The sequence below is a fragment of the Pogonomyrmex barbatus genome, unplaced genomic scaffold, assembly GCF_055798465.1.
Source record: "Pogonomyrmex barbatus isolate J1 unplaced genomic scaffold, ASM5579846v1 scaffold23, whole genome shotgun sequence".
In the NCBI taxonomy this organism is placed as follows: Eukaryota; Metazoa; Arthropoda; class Insecta; order Hymenoptera; family Formicidae; genus Pogonomyrmex; species Pogonomyrmex barbatus.
This window is the reverse complement of record NW_028297120.1, coordinates 637,301-654,006: the sequence shown is the minus strand read 5'-3', so window position 1 is coordinate 654,006 and position 16,706 is coordinate 637,301. Positions and strand designations below refer to the sequence as shown.

The window sequence follows — 16,706 nt, the reverse complement described above, 5'->3', positions numbered from 1 at the left end:
TGATGTCATTCTTTTAATCATTCTTTTAATCATTTTCATTAATCATCGTTATAAAAATTATTTTTGTCGAGCGGAAATTATCTTCACGTTCTTTTCCAACAAAGTTTTTGGAAGACATGATTACTAATCTGTATTATTTACATAGATAAAGCATTATATTATGATATACTTCTAATTTCCATGTTATACATATGTATTGTGGACTTCATTGCATTGGATTTGTCTTTTCAAATTTTTACTAGAATTATACTTCTTTCGTATTAGTTTTTAATATGATTTTATTACGTGTTTATATGAAGATGGCATTTTACATCTTTTGTAGTGTTGTAGAATATTGGAAAGTTAAATTAATATTTAATTAATATTTAATGATGTAATATTTTTATACTAAATTATTTAATATATATACATATATATATAATTTAATATATTATATAATATTTTATATAATTAATATTTAATATTTTTATTATTTTTAAAAATTTAATTATGAATTAGTGTTTGATATTTTTATTTATCTTGATAATGCGCGATGATTATCCTCATTTATTTAAGAAATCTGATCGATGCTGGTACATTACATGAATAAATAATTTGCAAGCATTTTACATTTATAGCCGAAAATAAATTTTTAAGAAATTAAATTGATCATCCTTTCGTTTGAAAAATTTATATTATTTTATTGATACGTGCGCAGTGAAAAAATAACGTGTGGGGTTAGTTTGACAGATGTAAATTTGCGAAAAGATTATTTTAGGATTCCGATACAATTCGCATTTCGTTTAGAGAAACAAAATGATGTAATCTGTATAAATAGTCATATCATAATAGCTGTGTAGTATTCTGTTTAGGAATGTCGCGATATATATAAAAAAAAAAAAAAACAGCATGTTAAGTATGAAATGACATTCGTGCGATGACATCCGTTCGAACTGTAGACTCATTAACTTTCATTATTTATTTCCCCAGCCCCGTTAGCTCGGAATTATAAAGGAAAACAGCGGACATTTTACAGTCAATAACGATCGCAGTCACCCTTCGCGATCTTTTGGTAGCCGTTTCCCGATCTCCTTGAATCTTGAACATTCGTGACTGGCTTTTATTTCCTTTTACGAACTTTCCACGCGCAGGATGAGTCAAGTTTTTCATAGATGATTATTTCAGAATATCCATCACGTATCTCATCAATTATCTCGGGATCAAGAGATTTATCGGTTACCTCGGCGGTTAAATAATTTTCGTAACACTAGAATATCTACTTTCTTGCTTCCTTGTCTCGTACGAAAAAAAAAAAAAAAAAAAAAATTCTGTCAATTCAAGTGAATTTAATTTATAGACTTAGATAGAAATTGTTATTGGTCCTTTGCTAATTAAGCGGCGATTTAACGGACGGTTTAATTAACATGTAGCACGTGCATCCAAATAGATACCCCAGTAGTGTTTCCGACGATATTTTTTTTTTTTTAGACCGACGTAGAACGTAGTCCTTACGCAATATGCCGTGGTCGAAATTATTAAAGCGACATCGTCACTTTTTTGCGAAATTACATAATTTTTAGCTCGGCTACTTACGACATTAAACGTCCGCTGTGCTCACGCATTATATCCCGCAATAACACTCCTCGCGCAGCAAACTGCCAGGAAATTTCGATTAGCGGATCACGTTGCAGTCGGTACGCAATTGAAGGCAATTTATGGCTCCGAGCGGAGCTCGCCTTATTATCTCCCGTAACGGGTGATATCTATATTATCGGTCGCTTCTTCGGTCTCGCTGATCCTAATTAAATTAAAAAGTACAATCAAACAAGAAGCAAATATCGGATCGGATCCTCTGGGATCCGCGACATCCGCGATTTCCGATAGGGAATTGCGTAACGGAACACGATGCGACGTGTGTGTTCCGCCGTGTTTTATGGATTAGCATTTGCATTTTTATCGTATACACCTTAGTCCTTAGTCCCTCGCGGAAAAGATCGTCTCGTTCGCCAAACGGATACGCACGCCGCTTGCGCGTAATACCCGGTGTGTAAACTCGTCGGGACTGAAATCTTCATCGTTCGCGCGAATTAGCGTGGCATTTAATGTTTTTCCCATCTTTGATTAATGATACGGCTTGTCTCTCGCCTGGTACAAGACGATCCGTGCATAAGATTAGCATACATAAATAACGGCCGGACACGATCACGTTCGTCAGAAATATCAGAATAATCGGCATGAATACATACAGTTATACCCGTACACCTATCAGGTAGATATTTATTTTAATCTAGCGATGACTTATCCTCCAGCTTTAGAGTACAACATCGTACACTCATTTTGATCGCAAAAAGTCTTCATCCGCGAAATAAAGGCAACGCGAGCGAGATAAGCGAGATTGCCGTATCTACGATCTCATCTGTCAAAGCAAGTACATTTTCTTTCGGAATCGTTAATTCGATCTGAATCATGTCTCGGAAACGGATAAGGCACATTATTACTCGAATCCATTGAAACTTGTTGGTAATCCATTTTCTTTAATCGTTGGAAGAAGGCGATTATCTCCTGTGTTATCTTCTGTGCTCTGGAAAAATTTTCTTTATTTCAAACTCCATCGCGTTAACGACGATTAATTAGATGATCTCTTTATCATCTCGTCGTATTATTTCACTCTCATTTCTTTACTTTTTGACTTTTCTTTGCTTCTTTTCACACCATCGGATTATTAAATTCATTTTTCATAATATATTAAACGAATTTGCGAATTTCAACATATATTTAATATTTAATATTACAATATATATTGACAACGATATATATATATATATATCCGATGTATTTCCTTAAGAGAACCTTCCTAGGTTATTTCGTCCTTGCGAGAAAGAGTACTTATTTAAAAACCTCGCGAGATAAATATACGGAAATCCATCCGAAATCTCATAATGCCATACGGAAGTTGGTTGTTACGATCATCATTAAGGCCGGCATCATTAAAAACATTTTTGGCAGCTCGAATGTCGACACCGATGTCGTGTCTCTCTCTTTCTTTCTCCACGTGGTTTCTTAACACGGCCCGTCGCTATCGGAGATCCCGTCGCATCAGGACGGCTAGGAGATCGAAGGACGATCGCCCACGAGAATAATGCACTCGAGGCCAACGCGAGCATTTGGCAGAAATTTATGTATACTTGACGTTAAGTAGGAAGAAGGAAAACCGGAGACAGACCCCGATAAAGGATTTTTTTTCTCTCTCTCTCTCTCTCTCTCTCTCTCTCTCTCTTTTTTTTTTCTTTCTCTCGAAATTTCTCGTGTAGTGGTCTCTGAAAGAAATCGGATCGTGTGCCTCCGACATCGGTCAGTTTCAATCGATTCGTCCTGCAGGTCGCACGAATCTCGCAACTGCTGCGTAGAGCTGAAACTTGCGCGCAAATTTTATACAATTTTATACAATCGGGATAGTAAAAAGTTTCCAGTTTCAATGAAGTTTCCATTGTGTCGACTTGGAATCTCGTGAATGCGAAGAACTGTCTTAATTGCGCGCTGCTCAATTAGAATTGTAAACGGGAAAACGTGATTTGTGAAAGCAATGCAATTTGAAATTATTATATAGTCGAAAATCGAAAATATTTAAATCGATATAATAGAAGAATTTAAGGTTTACTGAATACGATAACGCACGTCTTTGTTAATTGTGCACCGATAATGACAGTCGATCCGTGTCCCATTTTAAATTATGTCTTTCAGCATTCATCGAGAATGCTTACGGTAAGCTTTATTAATAACTTATACAATTCTCAATAATTGTAATCTTTAATAATTTGTTATACGTAAGATATATCAATATGCTTTATATAATATTGGAACATAGATGGATATCTCATAATATATTAAAAAATACACACACACACACACACACACACACACACACACACACACACATATATATATATATTATGAAATATCGCACATTATTTATTCATATTTTTGAATATAAATTATTCAATATTTACGTCTTCCTTAAATCAATTCGTAGTTAACAAAAATCTTTATATTTATTATTATAATTTTATAACAAAAAAAAATAACGATCATATAGATTATTTGTAGTACAGGATGTTTGTTGCAGCGGAAATAATTACATTGTCGCAATTTTTTATCGCAATTATCGTACACAACAGTGTTCTGTTAATCGAATTAAATCCACTTTTGACCAAAATCAGTCCATCTGACCCTAAAAAGATTCAGGTCAGGTGACCTTTAAGAAACGTTTGGATGTGCTTGTTAGATTGTTTCTTTCTAGCTAAAAGCGGTTACTGTGAGCAATTATTCTCACGAGTTTGCAAATTTAGTTAGACGTCACTCTTCACACTTCCTTAACAGGTAAATCGCAGCAAAACGCAGTTTGTTTATCGCGAAAAGAATACGTGTATTAAAAAAAAAAAAAAAAAAAAAAAGAAGACATTTCAAGAATGAGAAAAAATTCTCGCTTATCGTTCTATGTTCACCACTACGCAGCGATAAATTAGAAATAAACTACAAATCCGTTCCTGTGTTAATTTGATTGTTGGTATCTTCGCGACAAAGATTCGTTTAACTCTTCGAGTGGCGAGAAGGTTAATTTATATTTTTTTTTTTTTGTCATTGCTAGTTCAATCGAGATTGACTAACGTCTGACTAATGGGCTTTTCACGGTCGTTAACCTGTCAGAGGAATGAAACGTGTTCTTCCGTGTTCTATTTTGATACCTGACTTGCACGTATTACCCGTAAAGAAGCGTTAAGGATGGTTCTTTTGTAGCTTATTTTTTTTTTTTTTTTTTCCATACAGAGCACGCCTGAAAGTCTCGCCTTCTGTGATACATCACAGTGAAGTGCCTCCATTGTGAAATCCGTTTTTTCTTATCGCTATAGACGTTAATAGAAAAACAAGAAGCAGAGATAAAAAGGTTCTTTATTGAATTTTTATTAATAACAACTATGAGTGCCAGTGAAATATGAAACTTCTTAAAAGTAAACGGTGTTTTTTAGAAAAAAAAAATTAATTAATTCGTGCAAGTGACTTATGATTAGATTTCGTCAAAAAAAAAAAAATCACTCCGTTGACGAATTACATAATAATAAATTAATAATAAATAACGAATTCTGATAGCAAATTTGCACATTCATAAATCCCATAGTAGGATAAATTGCAAATTCCGAATCGCGAATAGCAAGTGAGTGACGCATAATTTGGTATCTAGACTTCAGACTTGCAACAAAAAAAAAAAAGGTTGATTTTCGATTCGTTGAAAAATTTGTTGAAAAATAACGTAGCTTTGATACAGTTTGTACACATGTTTTTCGTAAAATTCTTTCAATCTGCCTTTCTTATCTCACGATGACCTCCAAGATCGCGAAGATCGATCAATGCTGCTTCTCAGATTTCAAATCACGCATGTGGTGGTTACTGTCTGAATATTATTGTCACTGTATCGTTCGACGTAATAATCGCACCCGAGTGTTACGAAACAAATATTAAAATTATAAGATAGGCATAAGACGGGGACACGCGATACACTCGTTTCTTATAGAGTGTATGTAGTAGCATAAATTATAGGCTGTTTATTTTTTTAATTGGGAAGGCCATTCTGATGTTTTTCATATACAAAATACATAAAATTTTGCCAGATATTGATTAGAATTACTTGGATTTTTATTTTATATTAAATCTTGATTGGAATTAATTACAATATTGAAAATATTGACAAAAAAATGTGAAATGTAAAGACCTCGAAAAAAAACGAAAATTCTAGAAGAATTATTTGTTCCCAAGGTGTCAACATCTGAATATGAATTATAAAAATAATCATAATAATAATATATCAGCAAAATTCAAAGGATAACAAAATAATAATAAGCGAAGAGTAAACGGTTAATATAAAACGCATGGTATTTTTTATATGAACGATAGGACAAAATTGTTTATAACGAGCGACAACTCGCCATACTGTTTTCCCGTAATAATTAGAAAACTGATAATTGCATTGATTAACGAGCTGTTTGTGCGCGGAACATCTGAAACAGAGAGTCGCTAAATTGAAGTTAACGCGATGCATCCAGTGAAGTAGTCGATAATGATAATCGGCTTTGAAAAAAAAAAAAAAAAAAACTTGACAACACACAAGTAAAGAACGATTGACCGGCAATGACGACACTTTTATATCCGTTTGTGCGAGAGAATGTCAAAAGTACGATATGCTCGTGGTCTTGCATATTGCGATAGTACAATCTTTACATAAATAAATATCTGGCTTCTCTTTCCGCAAAACGTGGAAAAGTAACGTAACTCGGGATATTAGCATTTTGAATTTTTTTTTTCTCCCTTTTGCAAACCGAAAAGAATCTGGATTATACGATCATCATTTTAACTTTTCAAGTTTTTCCAGAAATTTTAGAGACAAGTTTAATGATAATGATAATAATAATTTATGATAGTAGATGATATCGAAATTAATTTGTTGCTGAGATTGCCTAATATTATTAATCCAATATATATCCCAATTTGCATAATATTTGTTATTAACATCGATATATTAATATCAAATATAATAAATCAATATAATTGTATTGATATACTTGTATATACTAAATAATCATAATAGTAATAGAAGTTTAATGAAGAAAAAAAAATGTTAATTCTGGCTTTGTTTAATCTTGCTAATTTCCGTGTAATATTCTCTTGTTGATCTTTCTTCTCATCGAATGTACTTAACTCTTTTAAATGTTAGAATAACATCATTCGATCAAGTCGTGACAGATACCAGTTCATAATAAACATTCGCGTCAAGAGGTAAAATTCTTCCAATCGCAGGATCAAAGGTTATCGGAATTTTTTGCGTTTTTCTTTTTCACACAAAAAATACAGGTTCACCTGATAATGACCGATAATGTTAAAAACAGTAAACAGTCGGCGTCCTTCTTAAGTGGAATTTTTTTCAAAGACATTTTTATAAATGACGTATATAACAAAAATGCATGATGAGAGACAATCGATGTGTAAAAATGTCATTCAAGATGTCATCATATCGCTCTGAAGTATAAAATATATCGAACAAATGGCGGCTATTTTATTTGTATATTTTAATGATAACCCACGATCTCACTTCGCCGTGTTTTGACGTCATTCGAATATTCTTCTTTGAAAATTCAATATTCAGCTGAGATCTGTAGTGTAACAAATAATGAAATTTTCCTGCGAATTCATTTCCAAGTTTATAAAATAGAAGGATACGCAGTTGTATTAACGGGGGGGGGGGGGGGGGGGAGTGAAAGGTATGAAGTTTCCGTTTAATTCTGAAAATTACGTAATATCGATTGAGGAAAGCAAATGAACTTTCTTCGTAAACAAAACATATCTATAAACAGATTTTCAAATGTAAAAAAAAAAAAAAAAAAAAATCTAAGGACACACATACCCGGACTCTCCACCCATTCAACATTCATCGTAGTGTGAGACATGATATAATCATCAATGTTTTCTTTCTCTCTCTCTCTCTCTCTCACTCGCGTGTTTCCGATATGTATTAAGCAATACCACTGTAACAGCTGTAACACATTTTGTCGTGTCACATTTAGCGTACACGATCAAGTGGTAAGAATTATCAAATATCGTACCGGTTTTCGTGAGAATACGATACGTGTATAGAGCTGCAACGACGCGTGTCGTGCCCGTGGAGGGCGGGAGAATTGCGTGAAAATTGTTATCGCTCTCAGGTGTGCGAATATGTCGTATGCCGAATCGATCGACGGACCTCTCCGATAATTCAGTGTACGATAAACACAGCGCGTTGCGCTATTTGACGATGCGTGACATTAACCAGCCATAAAACCAACGTTTCTATCCTACGAGACATATCTCTTCTGAATTCGTGCTCGTGAATTAGCAATATATATATATATATATATATATATATATATATATATATCGAACGAATAAATTGTAATTTTTACTGCGTTCCTGAAGATTAGTTCCTGCTCGACTAATCGCTCTGTTATTGATTCTATATTGCTTTTATATTGTTCTTAATTTTCCTTTATCTATGGAAAATTTTATTTTAGAGCGAGGAGAAAAAAGTACATAACGTTGCGTAAAATATTTGCGTAATTATGCTTTGTAGTGTAAAATCAAATGGAACCCGATGGGACGATGGGACTGTAACAAGCTCGTATCAAAACACACCTATCTCGATTTTAAGCTTTTAATTAAAACTATTTTTACATTTTTCATACTTTTTATTCGCAGTCCTATGATTCCACAGTTATCCTTGTTTATTAAATTTATTAATATTATTAATTATTTATTTATTTAATAATAATAATAATAATAATAATAGTAATTTTTTTTTATTTTAATCTTTTTAATTCAAGAGATAACTGCGTGGTCTCGTTTATTCCTAAATTCTCAATTATCTCTTCTTAAATCTATATAATAATTTCTGCCTACTTGGCAATATCTCTCTCTCTCTCTCTCTCTCCGCTCCTATCATTTATGCGCCGACTTTCGGGTTTCAATCGCGATACAATCGATGCGGCGTACAATCGCTCGCCCGATACGATTTTATTCCAAGGCCGCTCGTTTATGCTGCTAGCTTCTGCGGTTCAGGTGTTTACCATCGGTTTTGTTACCGTCTGTACGGACGTGCAGACCGCGTGGCATTTGCATTTTCTGGCGTGCGTATTGCATTATACAAGCGAAGCGACTCCGTGTGATGGCGGAACAAAAAGTAATTTAATATCGGCACACATTTCACGCAGGCGGCCTCCTTACGTTAATAATTATCCGACAATTGACTCGAATAAACAGCAGCACCCACTACGATTACGTACGAGAGCGTAGTAAGTTAACAGAGTACAACACGACACTTGAATGTGGTAGTGCCCTAAATGTGCTTAGTTTTAGTTAAACCGAGGAGGTCAGAAGCTAAAGAAACGCTCAGAACATCATTTTTTTTTTTTTTTTTTTTTTTCCCCCAGCACATTTTCATGTTTGAATTTTATAAGAAAAGCGGGAAGCATAGAGCTTTTCGGGAGCACTTCGGAATCAGGTGGCGTAAAAGTGAAACGTTTAAAAAAAAAAAAAAAAAAGATGATTCTAAATTCGTTAAAAGCGATAACTTATTATACTTAATGGATCTGACAAAATTACAGTATATATTATTATATATTTTATTTATAACAGCTGTGATGTCAATTGTATTTTTTTTTTTTTTTTTTTTTTTTTTTTTAATAAAATAAAAAGAAACGATTACATTTGCATTTGCTCCAATATCCCGCCTGACTCTATCCATTCTGTCCGCCGTCCACTTTTGCAGAACGCACCAAGGTCTTTTATCCAAAGTAGTCATCGTGTGCATGTTGCAAGATAGTGTTTTCTGTGTTTAATGGACATTAGGAAAGGTTTTTCGTCTCACGTGTGTTTTATTAATGTCGACGACCGTCCGCATACACACATTAAGCGCAGCACCCTTAGAAATTCATTCGTTTAGAGTTTCATTCGTAACGTAAACTCAATCAAGTCTCATGGATATCGCCAATGAATACTAGACTTTGCCTCTTACCTCCTCGATTAGACCTAGTTATCATCGTCGGAGAGCAACCTGTCCAGTAAAATGATGCACCTCGTGCCTCGTTCGCAGGTACTGTCTATGAGCGAGGAGTTCAGGCGAGCCCTCTATGCGAACAGTGCCGTTTCTCTGGACAACGACGTCATCGTGCCCGATCTCATCGGCACGACGGAAATACTCAGCGACGAGCACAGAGAACAGCTGTGCCGTCATCTGCCCGCGAGGGCGGAGGGTTACCAATGGACTCTCGTCTTCAGCACCAGCCAGCATGGCTTCAGTCTCAACAGCATGTATCGGAAAATGGCGAAGGTCGAGAGCCCGATCCTGTTGGTCATCGAGGACACGGAAGGCAATGTAAGTTACTTCCCTTACTTCTTAATTTAATTTGCAAAAGATGATCGACAGTTTTGGTTTGCTCCGAAGAACGCGGAGCGGTCTGAAAATTAAATCCAGAAACCAAATTATAGTCACTGCAGGCATGTTTTTTTTTTTTTTTTTTTTTTTTTTTACGCTTGCGTTACGTTTAATAATGCAGCACATAAAAAGTGGCATGTATTATCGAGAAAGCATTTAGATATTTTATTAAAAAGGTATAGTATCACATTCAAAATATAATATCTGATAGAAAATTGTTGCATTGTTGAAACGAACGATTTCTTGTTCTGGCACTGCCAGAAGGATAAGCTTATTATAATGTGGAAATAATGCATTCGATTTAGTAAAATGCCGAGGTCAATTGAACCCGATTAATCCAAAGTAGAAAGTTTTGCGATTATTATATAATTAGTCTGAGCGATTAACGCGAATTTTCACGAAGTCGCGTTGGCTTACCCATTGCGAAACGTCCCGCGTCCGTTCAAACTGGTTTACTCGCTAACTCGTTTACTCGGACTGTTTATTTATTCGGAGCTCAAAATAAATACGCAAATATCAAATAATGATCCTTTTCTCTTTGCCGCCATGTGTGTCGCATCGCAACGCTTCACGAGTCATTTTGTTCACAGGTGTTCGGTGCACTGACCTCGTGCTCTCTGCATGTGAGCGATCACTTTTACGGTACCGGCGAGTCCCTGCTCTTCAGGTTTACACCGAGGTTCCAATGTTTCAATTGGACCGGGGACAACCTGTATTTCATCAAGGGCAACAACGAGAGTTTAGCAATTGGCGCCGGAGAGTAAGTTTCTCTCTCATTTTTCACAAAAGAAAACCGGCTGTTCGGTTGCCGCCGAATAGAAAATCTTACAAAAATTAATCGTTTTTCAGTGGCAAGTTTGGACTCTGGCTGGATGGCGATCTGTATCAAGGCAGGACACAATCCTGCAGCACATACAGCAACGAACCGTTGGCGCCGCGCGAAGACTTCGTCGTCAAGACGTTGGAATGTTGGGCGTTCATATAGGACATGGCCTCGTATCCCCAGCCTGTCACTCTTTCGCCATCACCGCAGCCTAATTTAACCTGAACTCGTGAGCACCACGAAGGTGTTTTATCCCCAGGAGAGATTAGAGGAAGACTAACGATTTCTAAGGACATTGTCGGAGAAAAGTTGAGCCGTGTCGACGTTGTCATGACACTAATTTAATTCGATTGTCATTTGGGAAAATCTCGCCCAGTGTGGGACAAAGGAGAAAGATTCTCCAAGGAGAAAGAAATGAATCAATGTCCGCACGAAGAGACAACGATGGCAATGCCTGAAGATGGTGAGATCGACGAGAAGCAGCCTCGAAAGGGATGCGGACGGTAAAAAAGAGACTGTCGTGGCCCGAAGTTATGCGATCATAACGCATGCTGTAACATAGCTACTTGCGTATCGCGTAGCTGGTTATCATTAATTGCCTCCGACTTCCCTGTCTTTTTTTTTTTTAAGTTGGCGTATTTATTTTATTTTATTTTTTTTTTTTTTTTATATTCTGTTGAACGAGATCGTCGTCAATTTGATTTGCAGTTATTTGCGAGTTAATCGAGAGTCGAAGAATTAAGATTACTTCGTATGATTGTTACTTCGTACTAGTCGTGAGTTTATGACACATCTAACGCTGATGTAAAGGTAATAATGATAATGATGATAATGATAATGCTGCAGATGATTGTAATAATGAAGATGGTGATAAAAGAATGAAAGTGTGAATGATTGGAAATGATGTGGATGTTAAATGAAAGGCGAGATACATAACGTTTGGAAGAAAATAATTTACAAATTCAATACGATGAAGATGCTAAAACTAACAGTTTGTTGATGTGTAGATAATGTAGATAGTAAATGTAAATATATACATATATATATACATATATATATACATATATATATATACTATATGATCGTGTTGCAATGATTGATTTTGATGGTATAAGCAGAGAGAACTCTTTGCGGAACGCTGTGTAGCTCGTCATGTATATGTGTATGTATAATGCAGACATTTATTGATCCAAAAAATGTACACGACACGTATATACGTTGCATACACATGAGGATTGACACACAGATTACGGGAAGCGTGCTCTCGCGCAACCGAATGTAATGATCTATGATCTGAGAAAAAAAAAAACGTAGTTTTTAGAGAAAGAGATACCTCGAGCTGATCTTACAATTAGAGAAAAGGAAACGAGGAGAAGTCGGACGAGAAGTCAATGATACACCGATTGAATCGAGTTGGAATCGTATTCGCGAATCTTGTCGTCAGTAAATTGTAGTAGATGTGCTTTTGGAGTCACGAGTGACCACAACGAACGCAACATGCCTGTGCCTGCTTCGCTCTCTTTGTCTCCCTACGCCAAGTGTACACGCGATGTGAAGCGAATATTTCGAGCGTGAATCCATCTTACTACCAGCATACGAGCTCCCCAAATGCAAACGATCGATCACTCTAGATAACGCGTCGAACGGACGAAGAATCGTCGCTATTCTAACTCGCGTTTCGATGCTCTTTTAGACCTAGTCCAACTTTGTATGACCGTATTACACACAATCATACACTGTCCGAGCTTATAATCTCTATCGCACGAGCGTCGCTCAGAAACTTAAAACCTATCTCTATCTACCTATCTCTATTTAGTGCACCTCGATGATTTAAAACAAAAGAGAGTGAGAAAGATAAAAAAAAAATGTGTACAAGCCAAGCAGTTCTCAAACGCAGAATAAAGGGGAAAGGAAAAATACGCAAAAGCGTCTTACCAACTGCCTCGGGATTGCACGAATTTTTCTAGCATATTAAGTTACGAACTGAGTTGTGCTGAGTTACAATCGTTTGAGAAGGGCCCACTTTGCCGCGTGCCACTGAACCTACAATCTCAAACGAATCACACGTTTTATACTACGTAGACCTAATGACGATACCGCCATGTATCTCTCTCCTCCCCATAATTACTTTAGATACAAGATTTCTACTCCTCGATCACGCGTTGTATTGTTTCTACATGCGATTTCGGATCTTCGTATTCTTAACGAAGGCGTTCCACTGTCTCGATCGATTGCCGATCAACAGGGGCGCATAGGACGACCAAGAGTGCTTATTATACTAACGATAACACAAACACATGCGAACACAATAAGACACATGCAGAAAACTTTTGATCTACTTTTTACCTATTTCTCTCTCTCTCTCTCTCTCTCTCTCTCGCATACACGTGACAGACACACGATTCCCTCTGCCGATGTAACACCATCGGAAAACGTTCGAAAGACTGAGCGGTCAATCCAAGATGTCCCGAGAGAATGAGACCCAAGTGTTCGCGCACTGGTTACAAGACGCACTAAAAAAAATTAAAAAAAAAAAAAAATAAAAAGGAAAGAAGCGGGAAGCACGTGAAGTAAAAGCCGGCAACTGGGCAGAGTATAGTGTGACACTTTGATGAGAATTTGACACGGTTCTAATGAGTTTAATTTTCCATGTGAAATACGAAATAGACATGATGTAGAAACGTTAAAAGGTAAAACCTACTAAGGCAAAATCGTCACGAGTGAGCATAGAGATCGTTTTCGCGTGCCTGTAGCACGAAATTTTAGCGAATCTACCGGGATCGTTTCGCGATCCCACGATGTCGACGAAGCACAAAACAAAGTATCAAGTCAACGTGCAGCACTATTGGCTTTATTAGGATAGTAGTCTCGAGTCTGTACACTCAATAACACGACACATAATAACGTGTTACGTACGATTAGCGTTGCTTAGAGCGTAAATTAGAGACTAGGCGTAATCATGTGATATTAAGGGTCGGCAAGAGAGACTATGGAGATCTCTCTGTCGGAGATGAATTCCTTTACACCCATATTACGGCCAAAATACTGCGAGAAAAGCTATGTAATTATGATATTTGTAATCAGAATATTTGCCTTTAACGAAAGCTGCAGAGCGATTTTTGTAAGAAAATGTATGAAAATAAATAATTCATTTTATGCGTAAATAGATTTGCACTATAGGACAATAAGATTTAAAATATTTTCATCTATTGTAAATTTTTTTTTTTAAGAGCCAAATTGCAAAATTCCGCTCTGTAGCAAGAGTCATAATTTTATAAAAAATACGTAGAAAAAGACTCGTGGCAGAATATTGCTTCTGGTGATTATATGGGTGTACTCAAATATATATCTGCATTGTAAATAAGGAGTAGATAGTTACATTTATTTTAATTATTTAAGAGCTAAATTGCAAAATTGACCTCTTCGTAGGTACCTTCGTATAATTGTAAAAGAAATTATCTTAGCAAAGTTTCATGACGAAACATCGTTTCTATAAGACAAAATATAATTGAGTACAGATACATATCTGTAAATAAGGAGTAGATAATCATTTTAGATCAAGTCGAAATTAGCCTGTCACTCCTGCCGACCCTTAAGTGAAAAAAAAAAAAAAAAAAAAAAAAGAAAGAATTGCGCTCCTAGATGATTTATCGAGTCGCTTCGACCTCACGACGTCGTATACATTACACACACACACACACACACACACACACACACACACACACACACACACACACACACACACACAGAGGACACACCCATTTCGAGATAGAGGTCCTTCCTCTTCCTCTTCCTTGATCGTGAAGTGTGCGTGCGATAGCGAGAAACATTGCTCGTGGAATAAACGGTATAGTTTTATTTGCCGGATTCGAAATCCGGCGGTCAGGCCAACAGCATCATATGCGAGAAAGAGCGAAGTATGTGCATTCGATAGCAGATGATCACGAGAACGATAAGCCAAAAATGAGAAGCATGTGGAAAGAAGTACTCACTGACCCTCGCCTTAATGTGAAAAAAAAAAAAAAAAAAAAAAATCAAGATGTCAATATGCACTGTAACGAAAAATAAAATATTAAGTATGTCTTGGGAAACGAGCTTTTTGTTGATTCTTTGTTTTTCTGCGCTTCTTCGTTTCGTCGTCGCACTTTTTGTGTGTGTGTGAGTGTGTGTTTCGTTGGTCCTTTATCGCTCGCATAGTCGAGTCATATAGCATAAGTACAACTGTTGTAACAGCGTACACGCGTCGTGATCTTCCAAAGTTTCCGAGATGATAAGTTTGATAAGTCTACGTCGTTTCACCATACTATGAACCTTGCAAACCAGAGATGACAAAAGTATCTAGAGGTAAGCGAAGGACGGGTGAAGCAGTAGCCAGAAGATGTAACGTGCTTACGATATGCTTCTATCATTTACACTTAATAACTTAATAATTAGAAAAATTAATCATATCGATATTACGGAATTCATAAGAATGTAATCTTCAAGGTCCAGCCATTGCGTCGTCTCTCCCTCCGCATCATCTGTCCCTCACTTATCTTTACAAGATTTAGTTTACACGCCTAGAGAGATGTTACGAATAATGTTTGTTAATTAATGATTACATCTCTCTGTGTGTGTGTGTGTGTGTGTGTGTGTGTGTGTGTGTGTGTGTGTGTGTGTGTGTGTGTGTGTGTGTGTGTGTGTGTGTGTGTGTGTGCTAAGTCTTTTTGCACACACTTATCGATATCGATATACATGGCCATATGTTCAATGCGGATGGCACACCTCGCCTATCACCTGAGTGAGATGCTTTTCTTTTTCCACAAAGCGTCTTCTGTCTTCGAGTTTAGTTCGCGGCAGACGGTAGATTATTCTAGATTATCTAGATTATTCAAAGAGACACGCGGTACTGCCTCCGTAGAGCTAAACTAACATGTACCCAGTGGCGGATTACTTGTTAGACATTATGTGTATATCGAAGTTCATAAACAAGAGTTTAGAAATGAATTATAAAAATTTGTAGATTAACACTCTTGATGCTCAAATGTCTGCTATATATTTTTTTTTTAATAATAATAATTTCATACCGTAAGAGAATTGTTAGGATTTTTGAATTGCAATCTTTGACTGAGAGATGTTCCAATCCGCCACTGAAATATAACGAATAAGATTGAAGAAAAATATCCCAATTATAAGGAACGATTTCCAATTGTATACGTGTGTGTGTGTGTGTGTATGTATGTGTATGTGTGTGTGTGTGTGTGTATGTGTGTGTGTGTGTGTGTGTGCGCATTTCGCACAACGCACATTCATGAGAAATCCATTTTTTGAGACAAACGATGAGACTCACGAAGACATCGTTAAACTGGCTATCATGATTTGCAGGCAGGTTGTATTTTTCGAAAACGGGAAATTAACGTGACAGTACTTTACATTAACAGTGTGACGAATTTGGAACCTGAGAGAGAAATGTCGTCACTCGTCATATCATACATATTTTACTTACGTGGACATGTTACAATGAACCAGCGTTATTATATCTCGGAGTTGGAAACGACACAACCGATCGTCGTTTCATTGCTTGGAAGTAAAACGAAAACTCGATGCGCGCGTTAAAAACCTTCGCGCTTCTCTGTATCCAAAATTGCAGATTCGATATTGTCCGAAGATTATACAGGGTGTTCCATTTCATTCGATATCACGTCAGTTTTCTATAATAATCGAATGATGAATTGAAAAGTCGGATTTTTTTTCCTCCGTAGATTTAATGAGTTATTTCAAATCTACGTTAAAAAAAATTTCGGAGGGAATCAAGTGTCACCCACTTAAATAAATTACTTATTCTCCCGTTTATTATTTTAATTTGGATATTTGGATGAAAGAGTAATTAGTAATAATCAATCATGTTGTATT

At 36.3% G+C, this 16,706-nt stretch overlaps 1 protein-coding gene across 15 annotated transcripts in view; it reads left to right on the top strand.

Annotated features, from left to right (window-relative positions):
- Positions 1-14,905, top strand: part of mtd (TLD domain-containing protein mustard) — a 147,895-nt gene extending 132,990 nt beyond the window's left edge. For all 15 annotated transcript variants that reach the window (XM_089078479.1, XM_089078477.1, XM_089078475.1 and 12 more), the window contains 3 exons: positions 9,650-9,931; positions 10,582-10,751; positions 10,841-14,905. In XM_089078479.1, the coding sequence (XP_088934605.1) occupies positions 9,650-9,931; positions 10,582-10,751; positions 10,841-10,976 (588 nt within the window). In that variant the 3' untranslated portion in view covers positions 10,977-14,905. The remainder of the gene's footprint in view (positions 1-9,649; positions 9,932-10,581; positions 10,752-10,840) is intronic.
- Positions 14,906-16,706: the final 1,801 nt, after the last annotated feature.